The 16,366-nt window shown below is 31.0% G+C and overlaps 1 protein-coding gene across 1 annotated transcript in view; it reads left to right on the forward strand.

Annotated features, from left to right (window-relative positions):
- Positions 1–9,364, forward strand: part of LOC117180658 — a 35,924-nt gene extending 26,560 nt beyond the window's left edge. Inside the window, exon 5 of the mRNA XM_033373148.1 lies at positions 6,036–9,364. Within this exon, the coding sequence (XP_033229039.1) occupies positions 6,036–9,189 (3,154 nt within the window). The 3' untranslated portion in view covers positions 9,190–9,364. The remainder of the gene's footprint in view (positions 1–6,035) is intronic.
- Positions 9,365–16,366: the final 7,002 nt, after the last annotated feature.

Consider the following 16,366-nt stretch of genomic DNA (forward strand, 5'->3'; position numbering starts at 1 on the left):
GGTGAGTTCCACATGAGATATGGGGATGAAACTTTTTCCCTACTTTTTTGGCGTCAACGGAAAACCATATCAGCAAAAACCTGGCGTATTTTTTAATTAGGTGCATTTTTTTGAATTTTTAAAATATACTTAGGGGTGAGTGGGATGAGTTCCACATGAGATATGGGGATGAAACTTTTTCCCTCCTTTTTTGGCGCCAACGGAAAACCATATCAGCAAAAACCTGGCGTATTTTTTAATTAGGTGCATTTTATTGAATTTTTAAAATATACTTAGGGGTGAGTGGGGTGAGTTCCACATGAGATATGGGGATGAAACTTTTTCCCTACGTTTTTGGCGTCAACAGAAAATCATATCAGCAAAAACCTGGCGTATTTTTTAATTAGGTGCATTTTATTGAATTTTCAAAATATACTTAGGGGTCGTGAGTGGGGTGAGTTCAACATGATATACGGGGATGAAACTTTTTTTCTACGTTTTTGGCGTCAACAGAAAACCATATCAGCAAAAACCTGGCGTATTTTTTAATTAGGTTGATTTTATTGAATTTTCGGAAAATTTAGGGGTGAGGGGGTGAGTTCCATATGCGTTGAAGGGTTGAAGCTGCTTGAGGCAGTTCTTAGGGTTGTACGCAATTATTTTTTACTGTAAAATGGCAGCTTTCGTACGTTAAAAAAAAAATTTTTTCGTTATTCGTTAACGTTAGGAACTTTAGACTCATTCAATAACAGAAAAATGGTTGAAATCGCTTTGGTTGCATAGAGTAACATTAATTAAGGATATTCCAATATTAGACAATTTACACACAAAAATTTTATAAACAATTTATTTTTTGAACAAATTTTTTCTACGATTTTCCACAAATATACGTTTAATCAAGTTATATTGCAAGAAATTTGAATGCTAACAATATATATATATATATATAAATGTCTCTTATGATTATAATTGTTTATATGATAAACAAAGTTAATGTACGAATGCAGTAATCAGGCATTTTTCGACAGAACTATTCGTTGTTTTTGATGTAAATTTTTTTTAATTAGGACATTTGCGATAATTTTATCAAAATTCATAATTTGTTTATTTTCCTTATGTTTTTTTAAAGAAATTCAATAAACAAAATGCATTATTCGGGCATTTTTCGGCAGAAAAATTCTGTTTTGTTTTGATGTCAGACGTTTAATTTAGATCTTTATAATAAATTCGACAACATTCATGATGATTATATCAATTTGATGATTTTTACAAATTTAACAAAAAAATGCATTATTCGGGCATCTGTGGACGGAACAATTCGTTTTTTTTTCGATGTCAGTTTTTTTAATGGGGAATTTCATGCTGATTTCAGCAAAATTCATAATTTGTTGATAAATTATATATTTTTAAAAAAAATTCAATAAACATATGCATTATTCGAGCATCTGTCGATGAAAATTTTTTTTTCGATATTCTATTTAAAAAAGTTGACATAGAAAAAAAAATCTGTAAATTAATGCCTGATTAATGCATTTGTTGATTAAATTTGTTTAAAGAAATAATAAAAATTTATGAACTTATTATTAATGTTCCTGAAATTCTAATAAAGTTCCCAACTGAAGAGATTGGTATTGAAAAACCCGAATTTTTCTGTCGACATTTCATCTTGTTGGTTAAAAATTCATCTGTTTTATTGAAAATTAATTTTTTTGTTTAAGTTTTTTTAGGTGAAAATGGACTTTTTTTGTTGTTAAAAACTCGTCTTTTTACTCGAAAATTCAATTCATTTGGTAGAAAATGCATATTTTTGGATTGTGAATTCAACCCTTTTTTTTCAAAAATTCGTCTTTATGACTTAAAAACTTAACATTTTGGATGAGATTTTTTTTCTTTATTGATTAAAAAACCTTTCTTGGTTGAAAATTCAACTCTTTTGTAAAAAAAATCGTATTTTATGGTTGAAAATTTAATTATTTTCTGGGAAATTCCTTTTTCTTGGTTGAAAATCAATTATTTTAACTGAAAAGGTAATAATAAAATTTTACATTAGGAAATATTGAATTTTTGTCAGTTTTATTATGAACACAAATGTGACATTCTTTGTCAATGCCCTTCAACTGAAACTCAATTCATAATTATGTCTGTGAATTTGGCAACATTCCTTTCTTTGAGAGATTTTTCCTGATACACCTATTTTTTAGAGAAAGATTGCACTTTTAAAAAATTAATAATATTTTAATAGATAAAATTTAAACAAATGCATGATGAATATTCAATCGGGAAATAATCGGTAAAAATAAAGAAATGAGAATGATTTTTTTTTTACCGGGAATTCTTTTAAATTTTTAAAAGAACAATCGATTGGATTGAAATATCATCAATTTCGTATCTCATGATGAATTCAATTTGAAATACATTGATTAAACATTTTGTTCGTGTGAAGTTCAATTGTTAACTTTTTCTATTATTAATTCATTCAGTATACAATTCTTAATTCTAAAATCTTTTAGTTTAAAAATGTTCAATTTTGGTTCTTCATTTTTAAGTGGACGTTTTCTATTTAGAAAAATTAGACGAACAATTATTTCGATGGGTTCTACGAAGAATAGGATATCTTTTCGTTACCTTTAAGCTAACTTCATTTTGTATGAAATTTGGTAAACACGTAGAACTGTTAAATGAAATGAAAATCTTTAAAAATTTGCTAATGAATATTTAATAAAACAGTGATAAATATAATATTGTAAAGAACATGTTAAGGAATAGAATACACGGTCGTAAACAAAATTAAATGCAAATTACGAATTTTGCCTCAATTTGTTGCACGAATCAATGAGCCTTTTTAAAATTTTATAAATCAAGTTAAAGATTAAGTAATTTTGAACTTGACAGTACACCTAGAACGTCTGTAAACAATATTACAAAGTAATTAAAAGCTTTTGAAATTTAAAATTTTTGATAAGAAACGTCTTAAGTTGATCAACTATAAATATAAACTAATTATTGATTTTTTAAGTCGATCTAAATTTCGATTATAAAAAATTGAACAATTATTAATTTTACAAGACGATTCGGAATCTGCTCAAAATTATAAGTAATTTACAGATTTGAAAGTTAAAAATTGAACTGTTTCAATTTAAAAGCCCTAAGTATTTGAAATAAAAAATTGTCTATTTCAATAGTGCTGAGAGTTTAAATTTTATACATGTAAATGATTGAACATCTAATTTCAAAAAATTTCAAGAAAGACCGAATTCATTTCAAATTTTGCAAGTTCTACATACTTGAAGAAAGTATGTATTAAGTATTTTTTTGGTTTCCCAAACAAATTTTCTACGATGCGCATATTTAAATTTTGTTCTTTCTTTTTCAACAAAACCCTCATTTTTCTTTAAACCTCTATAGTTTTTGACTTGAGTTCATTATCGTCTTCTTTCTGATTCTAAAGTCGGGGTTTAAAATCTTCCGAATTCGACGATGTGATACATTTTATCCTACAAAATTGTTGTCAATAGTTAGAGGGCAAAACATACCAAAAACAGGACTTTCGGCCTCCCCTTTCAAGCTTCGATTTTCTCCTGTTCTCAAAATAAAGTATTTGGGAATAAATCCCTGCAAACAGTAAATTATTAAGAATATTTCAAAATTAAACAAAATTTATTGCATTAAATATTTTATAAAGAATATCTGATTTTTAAAATTTTTTCTAACTTCGAACAAGCTCTGGGAACAGGTGGAAGTCGACTTGAAAAAGAATACCAAAAACACACGTTTTTTGGGATGTTTTGCTCTCTACGAAACTTTTTGGGTTAAGACTGATCATATCGTTGAATTCGGAAGACTTTAATAGTTTCAATTAGGTCATTTGAAAATCTCAAAGAAAGGAATGTTGCCAAATTCACAGACATAATTATGAATTGAGTTTCAGTTGAAGGGCATTGACAAAGAATGTCACATTTGTGTTCATAATAAAACTGACAAAAATTCAATATTTCCTAATGTAAAATTTTATTATTACCTTTTCAGTTAAAATAATTGATTTTCAACCAAGAAAAAGGAATTTCCCAGAAAATAGTTAAATTTTCAACCAAACTGATGAATCTTTGATTGAAAAAATGAATTCTCGAAAAAAGTGAAATTGGTGATATTTCAAACATAAAATACGATTTTTTTTACAAAAGAGTTGAATTTTTAACCAAGAAAGGTTTTTCAATCAATAAAGAAAAAAATCTCATTCTTTTTATTGAACAATTAAGAGATTTCTTAAAGAGAGCTGCAATAAAAAAAGATGAAGGGCCCCGAATTTTGGCCTTACTTTAATATCGTCTATCATCTTCTTTCAAAATCAGCCGGATACTTTCAAAAAGGTTTAAAGTGAACAAAATGGCAGCAGTTTTTCTAAAAATATTAAAAGTCGATTTTATCGAACGACCCGAAATTATATTTCTTGTCCATTTTTTGTTGAATTTTAAATTTCACAAAGAAAGAAGATGTCCTTGTGAGTTTTTTGCGGGCCAAATAATAACATTTATGGACAAGAGAATGCGAGAAAACAGATGCGACAAAATGTTGAGGTAAAAGTTTGCACGTCTAAAACAGTTCTATGAAATATACCTCTTACTATTTTGCTATATTTTGCATCATTTAGGAGAAAAATGCCAAAATGAAATTTTGAGGAAATAAAATCTACGCATAATGCTGATAAGATGGCTTTCTTCTATTAGCGGAAACTTTTAAAAAACTATTGAAAATACAAAAACATGGGATTTTTGAAAAAATATTTTTTTAATATTTTCAAATTTTGAAGACAGAAATAAAAGATTTTTTGGAACAACCAGCGAAAGTCTCTATTTTTATTTGAAAGTTAATCCATCAAAGTTTCACTTCTACCGTGTGACCCTACTGCCACACGCTAGGGTTTTTTATTTATTTTATTAAACAAAACAAATATTCTACTTCAAGTGTGATGTTACAAAACTGTGTAAAAATTACATCCTCTAGCGATGTAAATATAAGGACCCTCGAACAGCAGTGTAATACAAATACTCGATAAAAATAAAATTACACATTCCGTCTTGTGAACTTTATATTCAGAATTTTAATTTGACCAAAAATCTTTACTTTTACCCTGGCGGAAACTGTAAGATTTGTGATTTATAATTAATTGAAAATTTAGAATAATTAATCAAATAATATGTGAATACAAAAGCGTCTCTCGTTTTCGTTGTTTATCGATGCCTTCATCCTCTAATTTTGGAGACATTGACAGCTATGTTCAAATTTCTTTGACAGCTTTCACACACAAATAGATCAAATTCGAGCTATTCTTATTTTTCCTTTTTACATTTTCGGTTATTGGAATGAAAAAAATGTGGTTATTCAAAACGTATATTTAATATTTTTGTTATGGAATATTTAAACATCAAAAAAATACCCATATAGTATCTTATGTGTTTTAGGTAGGTGGTAACGTGTCCGGCTTCTGTTTGTTCAATCTCCATGAAATTTTATACGAAATTTGAACTTCGAGTGTTCGAAACCTGTGCCGCCCTAATAAATTTTATTTTATTCTTTCACATAAGGAATTTTACATTTTCGTGGGTAAAATTGTCGGCCGAATTAGAATATCACAACAGATTTAATGGTAAAATTAATTGCTAGGTGGATTATTACAATTTTTCGTAAAGTTACTCCGATCCACGAAGCTCCTTTCATTTACATTCATCAGAGATGTAAAATTCAGTAGATTTTGTTTACAGTGTAAGAGATGGTATTTTTGAATTTCAATTATTGTAAACATTCTTTTGTGAGCTGGGAGAAAACTGAGAATTTTATACTTTCACTGCAGCGGTCGCTCGGAAATATAAGAAAATATAATCTATATAAAACAGGGAAAAAATCCGCATAATTTCATTTTCGATATGGCAACCCTAATTAAATTGACATTTGATTTGTATTCCAGGTTTCTAAAATGCCTTCAGGACAAATAATATCTCGTGGAATTAAGACTCAAATATAAGAACTACTTCTTCGAAACGATAATTGCATCATCAAAGACATATAATCATGGAGGACTACGAAGATATAATGGAAAACTTATATACAGAAGTTTATATGGGAAATTTAAAAGAAGTAATACACATCACTAATTCTTTGACAAATTCGTCCCCATGGTACCCCGACTATGAATTGCTATGTGCTTCTTTATTACACAAGCACACCGAAATAGCTAGATTCTTTCTAAAAAAAAATTGCGAAGTCAATGGAGACAGTAGAAACAACTACAGAGGTAATTCAGCCCTCCACTCAGCTGTCCTCCATGGAGATTCTTCACTAGTTGGATTGCTGTTAAAAAGAGGCGCATCACACAGCTTAAGAAATGATGACGGACTCATGCCCATTCATCTTGTTGTTTATCGAAATCCCGCTATTTCAGGCAGTCTTCTTCATCACGACGAATTTGATCACGAATCTTCCAAGATTATTGATCTACTTCTCGAATACGGCGTTAACATCAATGCCATTGTTAATTCCCAACTCAAATACGGTTATACTCCTCTCCACCTTGCTGCTGAATGTGGTAACGAGAAAATCGCTCCTCTCCTTCTCAAAAAACATTCCAACTTTAACGCAAAATCTGAAACCGGCCTCTCTTCTCTTCACGTGGCAGTGATAAACGGAAATTCTGGGATCGTGAACCTCCTTTTAAATCGCGGAGCACCTGTTTATTCAAAAGACAAAAGAGGCAAAACTTCACTTTGCTGGTCCATCGAACAAGGACAAACTGATATGATTGAGACTCTTTTGAACTTTGAACTCCCTCCATCTCGTAGAAGAGCCAAATACATCCCCACGCTAGAAGATGATCACAGTTCTCTTTTAACTGCTGTGAAAATGGACAAGCTCTCAATTGTTGAATGTCTTCTGAATAAAGGAGCAAATGTTAACCTCTCCTGGAAAAATGGAACGACTCCTCTGCATATCGCAGTCGAAAATGGTTCCGAGGACATCCTCCATCTTCTCTTAGAATATGGTGCAGATGTAACAGCAATTGGAAAGTACGGAAAAACTCCTCTTCACTGTGCAGTGGACAAAGAGTGGACAAACATAGTTGAAATTCTTCTAAATCGCGTACCTGAGATAAATTCTGTTCTCGCTCTGCCAGCTCTCGATGGCTACACGCCTCTCCAACTAGCCATCCAGAAAGGCTGCCAGAAAATAGTCAAATTATTCTTACAGAGAGGACATTCGGCTGTTCTTAATTCGCAATGCAAGGAATCGCCATTGCATACTGCGGTCTTGAAAAATCGAGGAGCGGTGTTGAAGTTACTTCTGAAGAATGAGATCGACGTCGATGTCACGGATGTGTTTGGAAGATCTGCCTTGCATATTGCGGTCGAAAAGGGAAGTTCAGAAATGGTTATGGAATTCTGCAATATATACTCGAAGCGAGAAGAAAAATGGAAAGAAGGATATACAGCCTTGTGTGTCGCCGCTCACAATGGACGCGACGATATTGTGAGACTTCTTCTCGAGCAAGGGGCAGATCTGAATGCGAGGACTGATAATTATTCAACTCCACTCTGTGAAGCAGCTGAAAATGGCCACATTAGGATAGTCAAGCTTCTTCTGGCAAACGGGGCGGATGTTGATGAAATTCGTAACGACGGAAGAAGTGCCTTACATTGTGCAGTAGAAAGAGAATTTTATAAAGTTGCAGATATCCTGTTAGAGTGTGGTGCGGATGTTAATCTCAAGGTTTCTGGAGATTCGCCTCTTCATTTCGCGGCAGCAATAGGGAACATGAAAATTCTAAAACTGCTTCTGAGCAACGGTGCAGAGTTGAATGCGACAAATTTAAGCGACGCGACTCCACTGTTGATAGCGGTTCAGAGAAATCGGAATGAAATTGTTGAGTGTCTTGTTAATTATGGCGCGGATGTTAACATCCAAGATCAGGATAGCACTATTAAATCATTTAATTACACCTCTGATTGTATTCACGATTTGCGTTCTTGTCGAGGTCTTAGGCCCTTAATTATTGCTGTTGATAATTCCAACTTGGACGTAGTTGAAATTCTTTTGAACTGTGGGGCTCCTGCCGATATTGAGTGCGAAAAAGTTTCACCCCTTCATCTAGCTTCTGCCAACGGTAGTCTAGAGATTGTGAAAGCGTTGCTTAGATTCGGAGCGAATATTAATTCGGTTTGTCAGGAGAATTACACTCCTTTTTCTCATGCGATTGCTAATGGGAAAACAGAAACGTTCATCTGTCTTTTAAGCAAGGGTGTTAATTTCAATATAAATTCTAGTAATTCAATACTTCATATTGCTGTTAGTACTGTTAAAAAAGATAGGAATATTGTTGCGCTTCTTCTGGATTTTGGGGCTCATGTCAGAGCCACAAACGGTGACAATAAAACAGCATTGCATTGTGCAATTTCTTTTGGAAATTCAAGAGAGCAACGTAACTTGTTTAGACTTCTGTTGGATTATGGATCTGACGTTAATGCTCAAGAAAAAATGGGAAATACTCCGATTCACATTGCGGCTCAAGAAGGTGATTTTGAAGCTGCTGAAGTTTTTTTAGAGTACGGAGCTGACCTTGATGTTATAAATAATGAAGGGAATACAGCCTTAAAATATTCAATGGATACAATACAAGACGATTTAATTTTATTTTTGTACAATTTAAACCCCGAAACGTGTCCATACGAAACAGTAGCAAAGTTAATCGTTCGTGTGATAGCTTTAAGAGAATCTGCAGGCAGATCTGTAAGCAATATAAATTTAAAGTTAGCCAAAAGCGAGTTAATTAATTGTTTCTACGAGAGATGTAAGCAAGAATTATTACAAATGAAGTGTAAAGAAGTCGTAAAGAGGGTGACATATTACGACATTTTAACGAAGAATGACAGTCAGTTGGCATTTTGTGTGGGGAATCAAAACATAGTGTCTAAATTAATCTCAGGAAATTTGAAGAAACAGTTTCCGTGTTATGCTTCGATGTTTGCATATCGTACAAAAATAGGAGTAGAGAGGAGGAAATTGACTGAGTCAAGCGAGGGACTGTTAAAGTCGATCCTACGAATTAAATTCCCGAGTCTTATAGTTCACGAAATTTGTACATACTTGAGTTCCGTAGACTTGAAGAATATGGGGAGGGTTTTTGAACGCCCCGGACAATCGTTGTCTAAGTTTCGAAACTGATCTAAATGATGATCAAGCAAAATATGTTTGTTCTATCGTTTACATTCTTGAGAAAATGATAATGCCTCTGCCAAATATTTTCAGTGTCAATCTTTCGAACTAACTTAATTTAGCGAATAGTGATAGTTTGTTCTTTGTGTTCATTATCATAAGAAATATTTTTTAGAACATTTTTGACAAGGATAAACCAGTGATTTAGTCCTATATATTTTCTTAGTTGCCAGGAGGCTACAAACTTACTTAGTTAAATGAAAATTAAATTTGTTTTTGATTAAAAAAAAACTATATGTGTAAATAAAATATAGCACTTCGTATCAAGAAGTGTTTTGACAATTTTTTTGGAGTTTAAAGTTTTATTGGTTATTAAAAATAAGTCTTGATCGGAAACAAAATTAATATACATTAATATTAATTAATTAATTATTTTATTTAATATTAATATACATTAATTAAAGTTTATTTAGGCTTACAATGCATTGAAACTCACATGAAATAATTGTTTTTTTTTTTTTTACTATTTCACAAGAATGTGTTTTTTCACTGTATAAGATGAAAATTCTATCTAACACTATTTGTTTTTGATGAATATTTGTTTTTAGTATTAGTCGTGAAAAAAATAATCGTAAAAACATTTTTATGCAAAAATTAAAATACAGGTTTAAAATTATACCTACTCTTTTTAGTTCCATTTTTCGGCACCATGTGGCGAAATGATAGACCACCATTCTCATATTATCGTATTTTTTTATAATCTTTATCTTTTATAGAAAAAGGTACGTTAAATTATTGAGGGTAAACCAAAGCTACTATATAAAAAATGTGTATCATGTGATAAAAAAACTACTAAGATATTTTGAGGACCCTAAGCTTTTAAAATTAAAAAAGCTGTGTGAACACACAAAGAAAAATAAGAAATTAAATAGAAAATTTTTCTATAAAAATGGTGGGCTCTTAGACGAAGAAAAATAGAATTAAAGTATACAATAAATACAATAAAACGAAACTAATTATTAAGGCTGGTGTAAATTTACATTCAATTTTGCTGGTTTATAGTAATAGCATTATTTTACATTTGAATGTTTTTGATTCCTGAGCATTTGCATCCTTTTGTTTAGATAGTTTTAATTGCAACTGCCTTTCAATCGAATTTATAAGTTAAAATCTGTTTCTAACTTCGGTAATCAGTACCGCCATTTTCGATTGAATTTGGAAAAACGTTTTAAACCTAGTTTCCTATTTGGACGATTAATTTCTTTTATTTTTGTAAAATGTAAAACACGATTTATTCATTTCCTGTATTTTCTATCGGATTTGAATGTTTGAAACTTTAGATTCTCCATATTTTGTAAGCTCTTTAATATAGGTATGATATATTTTTAATTTTTTAAATTAAAAGTGAGGAATATTAAAAAATTTAATTTTTATCATTTCTGCCCGAATTTTTGTGAAAGTTTAATTTTTAATTTTCATCAAAACATTCTGAGTATTTGTATTTAATAACTTAGTTCGTTCTTTTAATGGAAGAACGTATCAGCATTTAAGGCATGGAAATGACAACATTGAAATTCCGAAATTTTAAAAAATATATGTATAATGTAGTTCTACAATCGATCTAATCCCTGTTTCAGATTTTCAGATCTTGCAAATTGAGCGTTTGATTAATTGGAAATGGAAAGAGTCAAAAATTCATAACTGTCATTGAGTACAGAGGAACCTTTAAGAAAATTTCCTGAGCAGAAACGAGAAAGCTTTATTCAGCATAAAGCTTTAAAAATACAAATTTAAAGGTAATCTACCTTCGGAATTGTTTTATCAATTTATTTTTCACCCTCCTTGTCATAGTTAACGCCTTTATTAATAATTCTAATAAGGTCAGGTCAATAACACACCCCGAATGCCCACCTCCTTTTTTCAATTTCTAAATTCGTAAGAGAAGGACCAAATTTTGAGGCATAAGGGATCCATTTTTTAACTGTTTAAAAAAATGTTCTCGCAGCCCAAAGCATTCCAAGTTATATTTCCGACCCCATAATAATATGCAAAAAAACCGAGACAACTCCTACCACTTTTACCTGAACAAATCCGAAGAGACCACGCGAAACAGTCAACAAATTTAGAAATTTGAAATGGTCACAAAAGTCACCCTCAGAAAAGCACAAGTTATATTCTCAATCCCGTAATGACCCCCCCCCCCCCCCCCCAAGTAAACCACCCCGACCACTTTTACCTCAACAAAACCCAAGTCCCGACACGCAAAATATTTTAAAAATGATAAATTTCGAATAATCACACATGTCACCTTCAGAAAACTCCAAGTTATATTTCCAACCGCATAATAAATTTTAACAACCTTCGAAAATCACTCAAAAATTAATTATTTTTTTATAGTGGACAGCCAGTACCCCAACCCCATCACCCGAGTCACTTAAAAAAAAACACCAATTTATATTCCCAGCCCCATAATATATTCAACAATCCACTAAGACCAACTCTACCACTTTTACCTAAACAAATCAAAAGCACCTGCAAAACAGTCAAACATTTAGAAATTTGAAATATCCACACAAATCACCATAAAAAAGCAAGCTATATTCCCAACCCCATAATAATGTGCAGCCCCCTCCCCTCCGAAAATCAATCCTTAAACTTTTTCCTGAACAAATCCAATTTTTTTTTCTCAAACAAATCCACACTAAACAGTAACAAAAAAATATATAAATTGGCAATAATCGAATAAATCACCTGCATAAAATACCAAGTTATATTTCCGAGAGCATAAAGAATTTGAGCAAACCCTCGAAGACCACCCCTACCACTTTTACGTAAACAAAGCCCAAATGCCTCCATCCATGCAAAACAGTTACAAAATTTTTAATTTGAAATAATCAGACAAGTCGCCTTGAAAAGCCCCAAATTATATTCCGAGCCCCATAATAATATTTAAACCCCTCGAAGACCACCCCTACTATTATTACCTCAACAAATCCCAAGTGCTTCCCAGAAAAACAGTCAAAAATATATAAACTTGAAATAATCAAACAAGTCACCTTCAGAAAACCCCAAATTATATTTCGGCCTCCATGTACCATGGTGATCACCCGGGTACCCGAGTTTACACACAAGGTTTAACTTAAGTACGCAGTACACCAACCTTCAAAAACAATCAGTAAATTCATCTTTGGAATTTTTATCACTCAGAATACCTGTAGCAACATAATTTTTATTTAAAATATCTACCTGAAACAAAATAAAAAATTTTATTAAAAAGTTTGTCAGTACATATTAAGTGTAAAATAATGTACAAAGGCTCATTACTTATGTATTACAAAACATTAAATGACCTAAATTCTTTGAAATTCATTTAATGAATTATTACCTTAAAAATATGTAAGAATACAGATTTCGGAGGGCTCTATTTTTCAAATGAATTATATGAAGCAAATAATGATTATAAACAAGAAAGAATATTCTCAAACGTGCATACAGATAGAAGAGAGCCACTTAACCAGAGAAAATTAAATATTTATTTATCAGTCGGGTCATTATTAAACACAATTTTATTTGAGACAAAAGAAAGTAATTTAAATTAGTAATAATAATGACATTTTTAATTTTCTAAATTACATCTGAAACAAAACTGTAAATTAAATAATTTTCGCTTTTCATACAAAATTATCACAAAAAATATAAAATAATATTTCCAACCTAATATTTTCACCTGAAACAAACAAGAAAAAAGATAAATAAATTTAAACTTTTAAAAGTGATAGAAATGAGTAGATTAATCAAAGGAAATAAGCCTACCGTGTATGCTTTTATATTTTTGAAAAACCCTCGTAATATTTACAGTAAGTACCACGGAAGCAATTTTTCTCGCGCGAGGAAGCGAAATTAAAATTAACTTTTGAAAAACGACCAGATTAAAATTACATATCACTATGCTTCAAAAACCGACAGCAATATCATCCCGAAATATGTTGAGCAAAAATATTTTCAATTCGCATAGACACTTTGAATACATATATTTAATATATGTAAATTTAAATCGAATTCACTAACTTGAAAATTCAAGATGTAAAGATATTCTTCAGATTATTTCTGAGCGTGTTGTAACAAATTTCTTTCTTTCAAATCAATAAAATTAAGATTAAATTTTAAAGCACAGATTTTTTAGATTCAAAGTTCAATGGACTGACTTATAAATTAATTTTTCTGGAAATAAAACTTCTCATAGATTGATTAATTAATGTCATAATAAATGAAAAAGTCATAGATAATTTTAGAAGGCCTTTACATCGTATTGAAAGTTACAATTGAAATAACAAAGTAAATATACCAATATAAACGATTCAAATCAACAATAGTGACAACGAGAAAAAGTATATGGATATCTATCAATAAAAATATGTGGCAAACTATAATGTTGTTCGTCCTCGTCTTTCAGGTTGCTAATAACTGGGCATTTTTAATACATACCGTAATTCGAAAATCTGTTAGAACTTGAATTTTCGCTATTAGGATTTCGAAAAATAATAAATAAGGATAATTGATAAGTTGCCAATTACCTCGAGTATTTGGACGGGCCATTCATAGTTAAATTAAATTCGCAACTTTTTATTATCAAATGTAATTATTTAACGGGTGTGATTTTTGATAACATAAGGGACTCCCCTGAAAATCATATCAACAATCTAAGACTATCTTAAAGATGTACGAGAATATTTAACACTGGGTGGGTCATGTCTATAGGGTGAGTGATCTAGTGGCTGAACAGTCACCAGTGAATGAACACTAATGCGAAAAATATATAAATATAACCTTTGAAAGTTAATGCCTTTATGAATTTCTATATATTTGAAATCTTGAAGCAATTTTGAAGAGTTTAATATACAATTCATTGCAGTAAATTCTTGTGAATAATTTAAAAAATTTCTTGAATGTGAAGCATCATCGATTATGGTGAGTGATGGTAAGAAAGTCATCGACCACTATAACGTACGTGTCTATGCAACTCCTTGTTTACGCTGCTTTTACAAAAAAATTCTTTACCTTTTCTGCATCAAAGCTGTGCTGTTATAGTTGTAAGATATTATTATTCAATTTTTCACAGGGTTTTTTCACAAAAAGTACGTTTTTTTTATTAATAAATGATTGTTCACCTACTGGAACTTTAAATTGCCCGTGTTCCAGTGAACGAACGCTGTGTTCATTTATTGGCGCAAACCTGTCACCCCACAGGTCAAATGAATGAACAGCAGGTTAAAATATAAACTATAAATAGTTATAGTTTAAATGTATATTTTTTTGATTAGAACATCAAAAAAGTACGCACGAACTAAATTCAAGGTAAGGCAACTTGGTGGTTAGAAATTTAATTCTTTTTTTGCATTTAGAAAACGTTTTTTAATTATGAAAAATATTAATTCGTGCTAGGTACTACTGCGTACTAGACAATATAAATTTATAAATGTTTACAGAATTTCCATTTTTACAACACTGTGATTTATAATTGTATTTGCTAATTTAACCTAGAGCAACATAGTAAGGTGCTCTATTACAAATGTTATGTGTACTAAAAATCGCAGTTTTCTATTGTAGTCACTAGATAAGAGTTATCTATTTTTAAACGAAAAGTTGTATTTTTTGTAAGGTTAAAAGAACTGATAGAAATGTTTTAAAAATAAATATTGCTATAAAAAATTAGGAAAAGTTAAACTAGTTGTGTGTTCAACTTTTGTATTACCTCCTTTCTTTATATCTAAATGCCTTGTGATTTTTATTGCAATAATATATTTAATAAATTTCGCAACGCTTTCTAATATTTTACCTTATTTAATTGCTCATTTTGTAATGTACCCATATAATTTTATACCTAATTCCTAATTCTCTTCTTCTGCTCTAATTGTATCTTTACTTTCTTTAACTAATCGTTTAAGTATCCTGTTTTCGCGTCTATAATCATTTCTACGTCTACTTATTTCCTCATTGCTAAGACCTGCGATGTTCAAAGTTCTCTTCCACGCTTCTCTTTTTGCTTTTTGGGCAGCCTGGATTTCATCATTCCACCACGCATCACCAAACATTCTTCCTACAACTGCGGTACCACACACTTCGATCGTACATCTAACAAGGATATCCCGTAACATTGTCCAGGCGTCCTCTAAATCTTTGTTTTTTATACGGTCCTCCCATGTTGCCCTATCTATGCTTTCGATTAGCTTATTTTGGAAATCTATTCACACATCCGGTTTCTGTAGGTTCTCAATTTTGATTCGCGTTTGTTTTGCTTTCTTGGGTCTCTTTTTTCTCCAACCCCGACTTAAGGGCATGTGATACTTAGAAAATTGTCGATTTTACCAGTTTTAGGTTCCGACGGCTTTTTTTCTTTAATAATCAATATTTTGACTTAAAAATTTGGGACATGATAGCGACCATGCTAACGGAAGTCCCACACACTTTTTTTTTGTTTAATTCAAAAAAGTTTTAATTTAGCAAAATCTGATTAATTTGCATAGCGCTTAGGAATTAGTATCGATTTTACCAGTTTTAGGTTCCGACGGCTTTTTTCTAGAATAATCAATATTTTGTCTTAAAAATTTGGGAAATGATAGCGAACATGCTAACGGACGTCCCCGCACACTTTATTTGTGTTTTTTTTCAAAAAATTTTTTCTGATATTGCTAACAACGTTTGTACATTTGGAGGTTATGTATGTTACAATTCTCCTGTGCGTTACTTCCAAACTACACAATATTTTTGGCCGAAAACTTGGGACTTGCAAATAAACATAGTAACTAATCTCCCGGAACTAATCCTTTTTGCAGGTAATCAAAAAAGTTTATTTCATAAATAATTTCCAGATTATCGGAAAGGCAGAGATGAAAAACGACGTAACCTCAAAATAATACATATGCATAAAATTTTTATTTAGCACAATATTTTTTTTGTGTTATTATCCCTCAAAAAAGAGTCCGGGGACGTCTGTTATGATATTTTATAGCATCTCCGATTTCAGTTTTTAAAAAATTTCATTTTTGTGGGAAAAAAGCCGGGGAAACTGTAAGTATCACATGCCCTTAAGTTAATTTTTGAGATCAGAAGGTAATGATCAGTATTGCATTCAGGACCCCTCATGACCCTTGTATCTTTGACTAACTCTCTAAGTCTTTCATCCGCA

Source organism: Belonocnema kinseyi, chromosome 9 (genome assembly GCF_010883055.1).
Source record: "Belonocnema kinseyi isolate 2016_QV_RU_SX_M_011 chromosome 9, B_treatae_v1, whole genome shotgun sequence".
Classification (NCBI taxonomy): Eukaryota; Metazoa; Arthropoda; class Insecta; order Hymenoptera; family Cynipidae; genus Belonocnema; species Belonocnema kinseyi.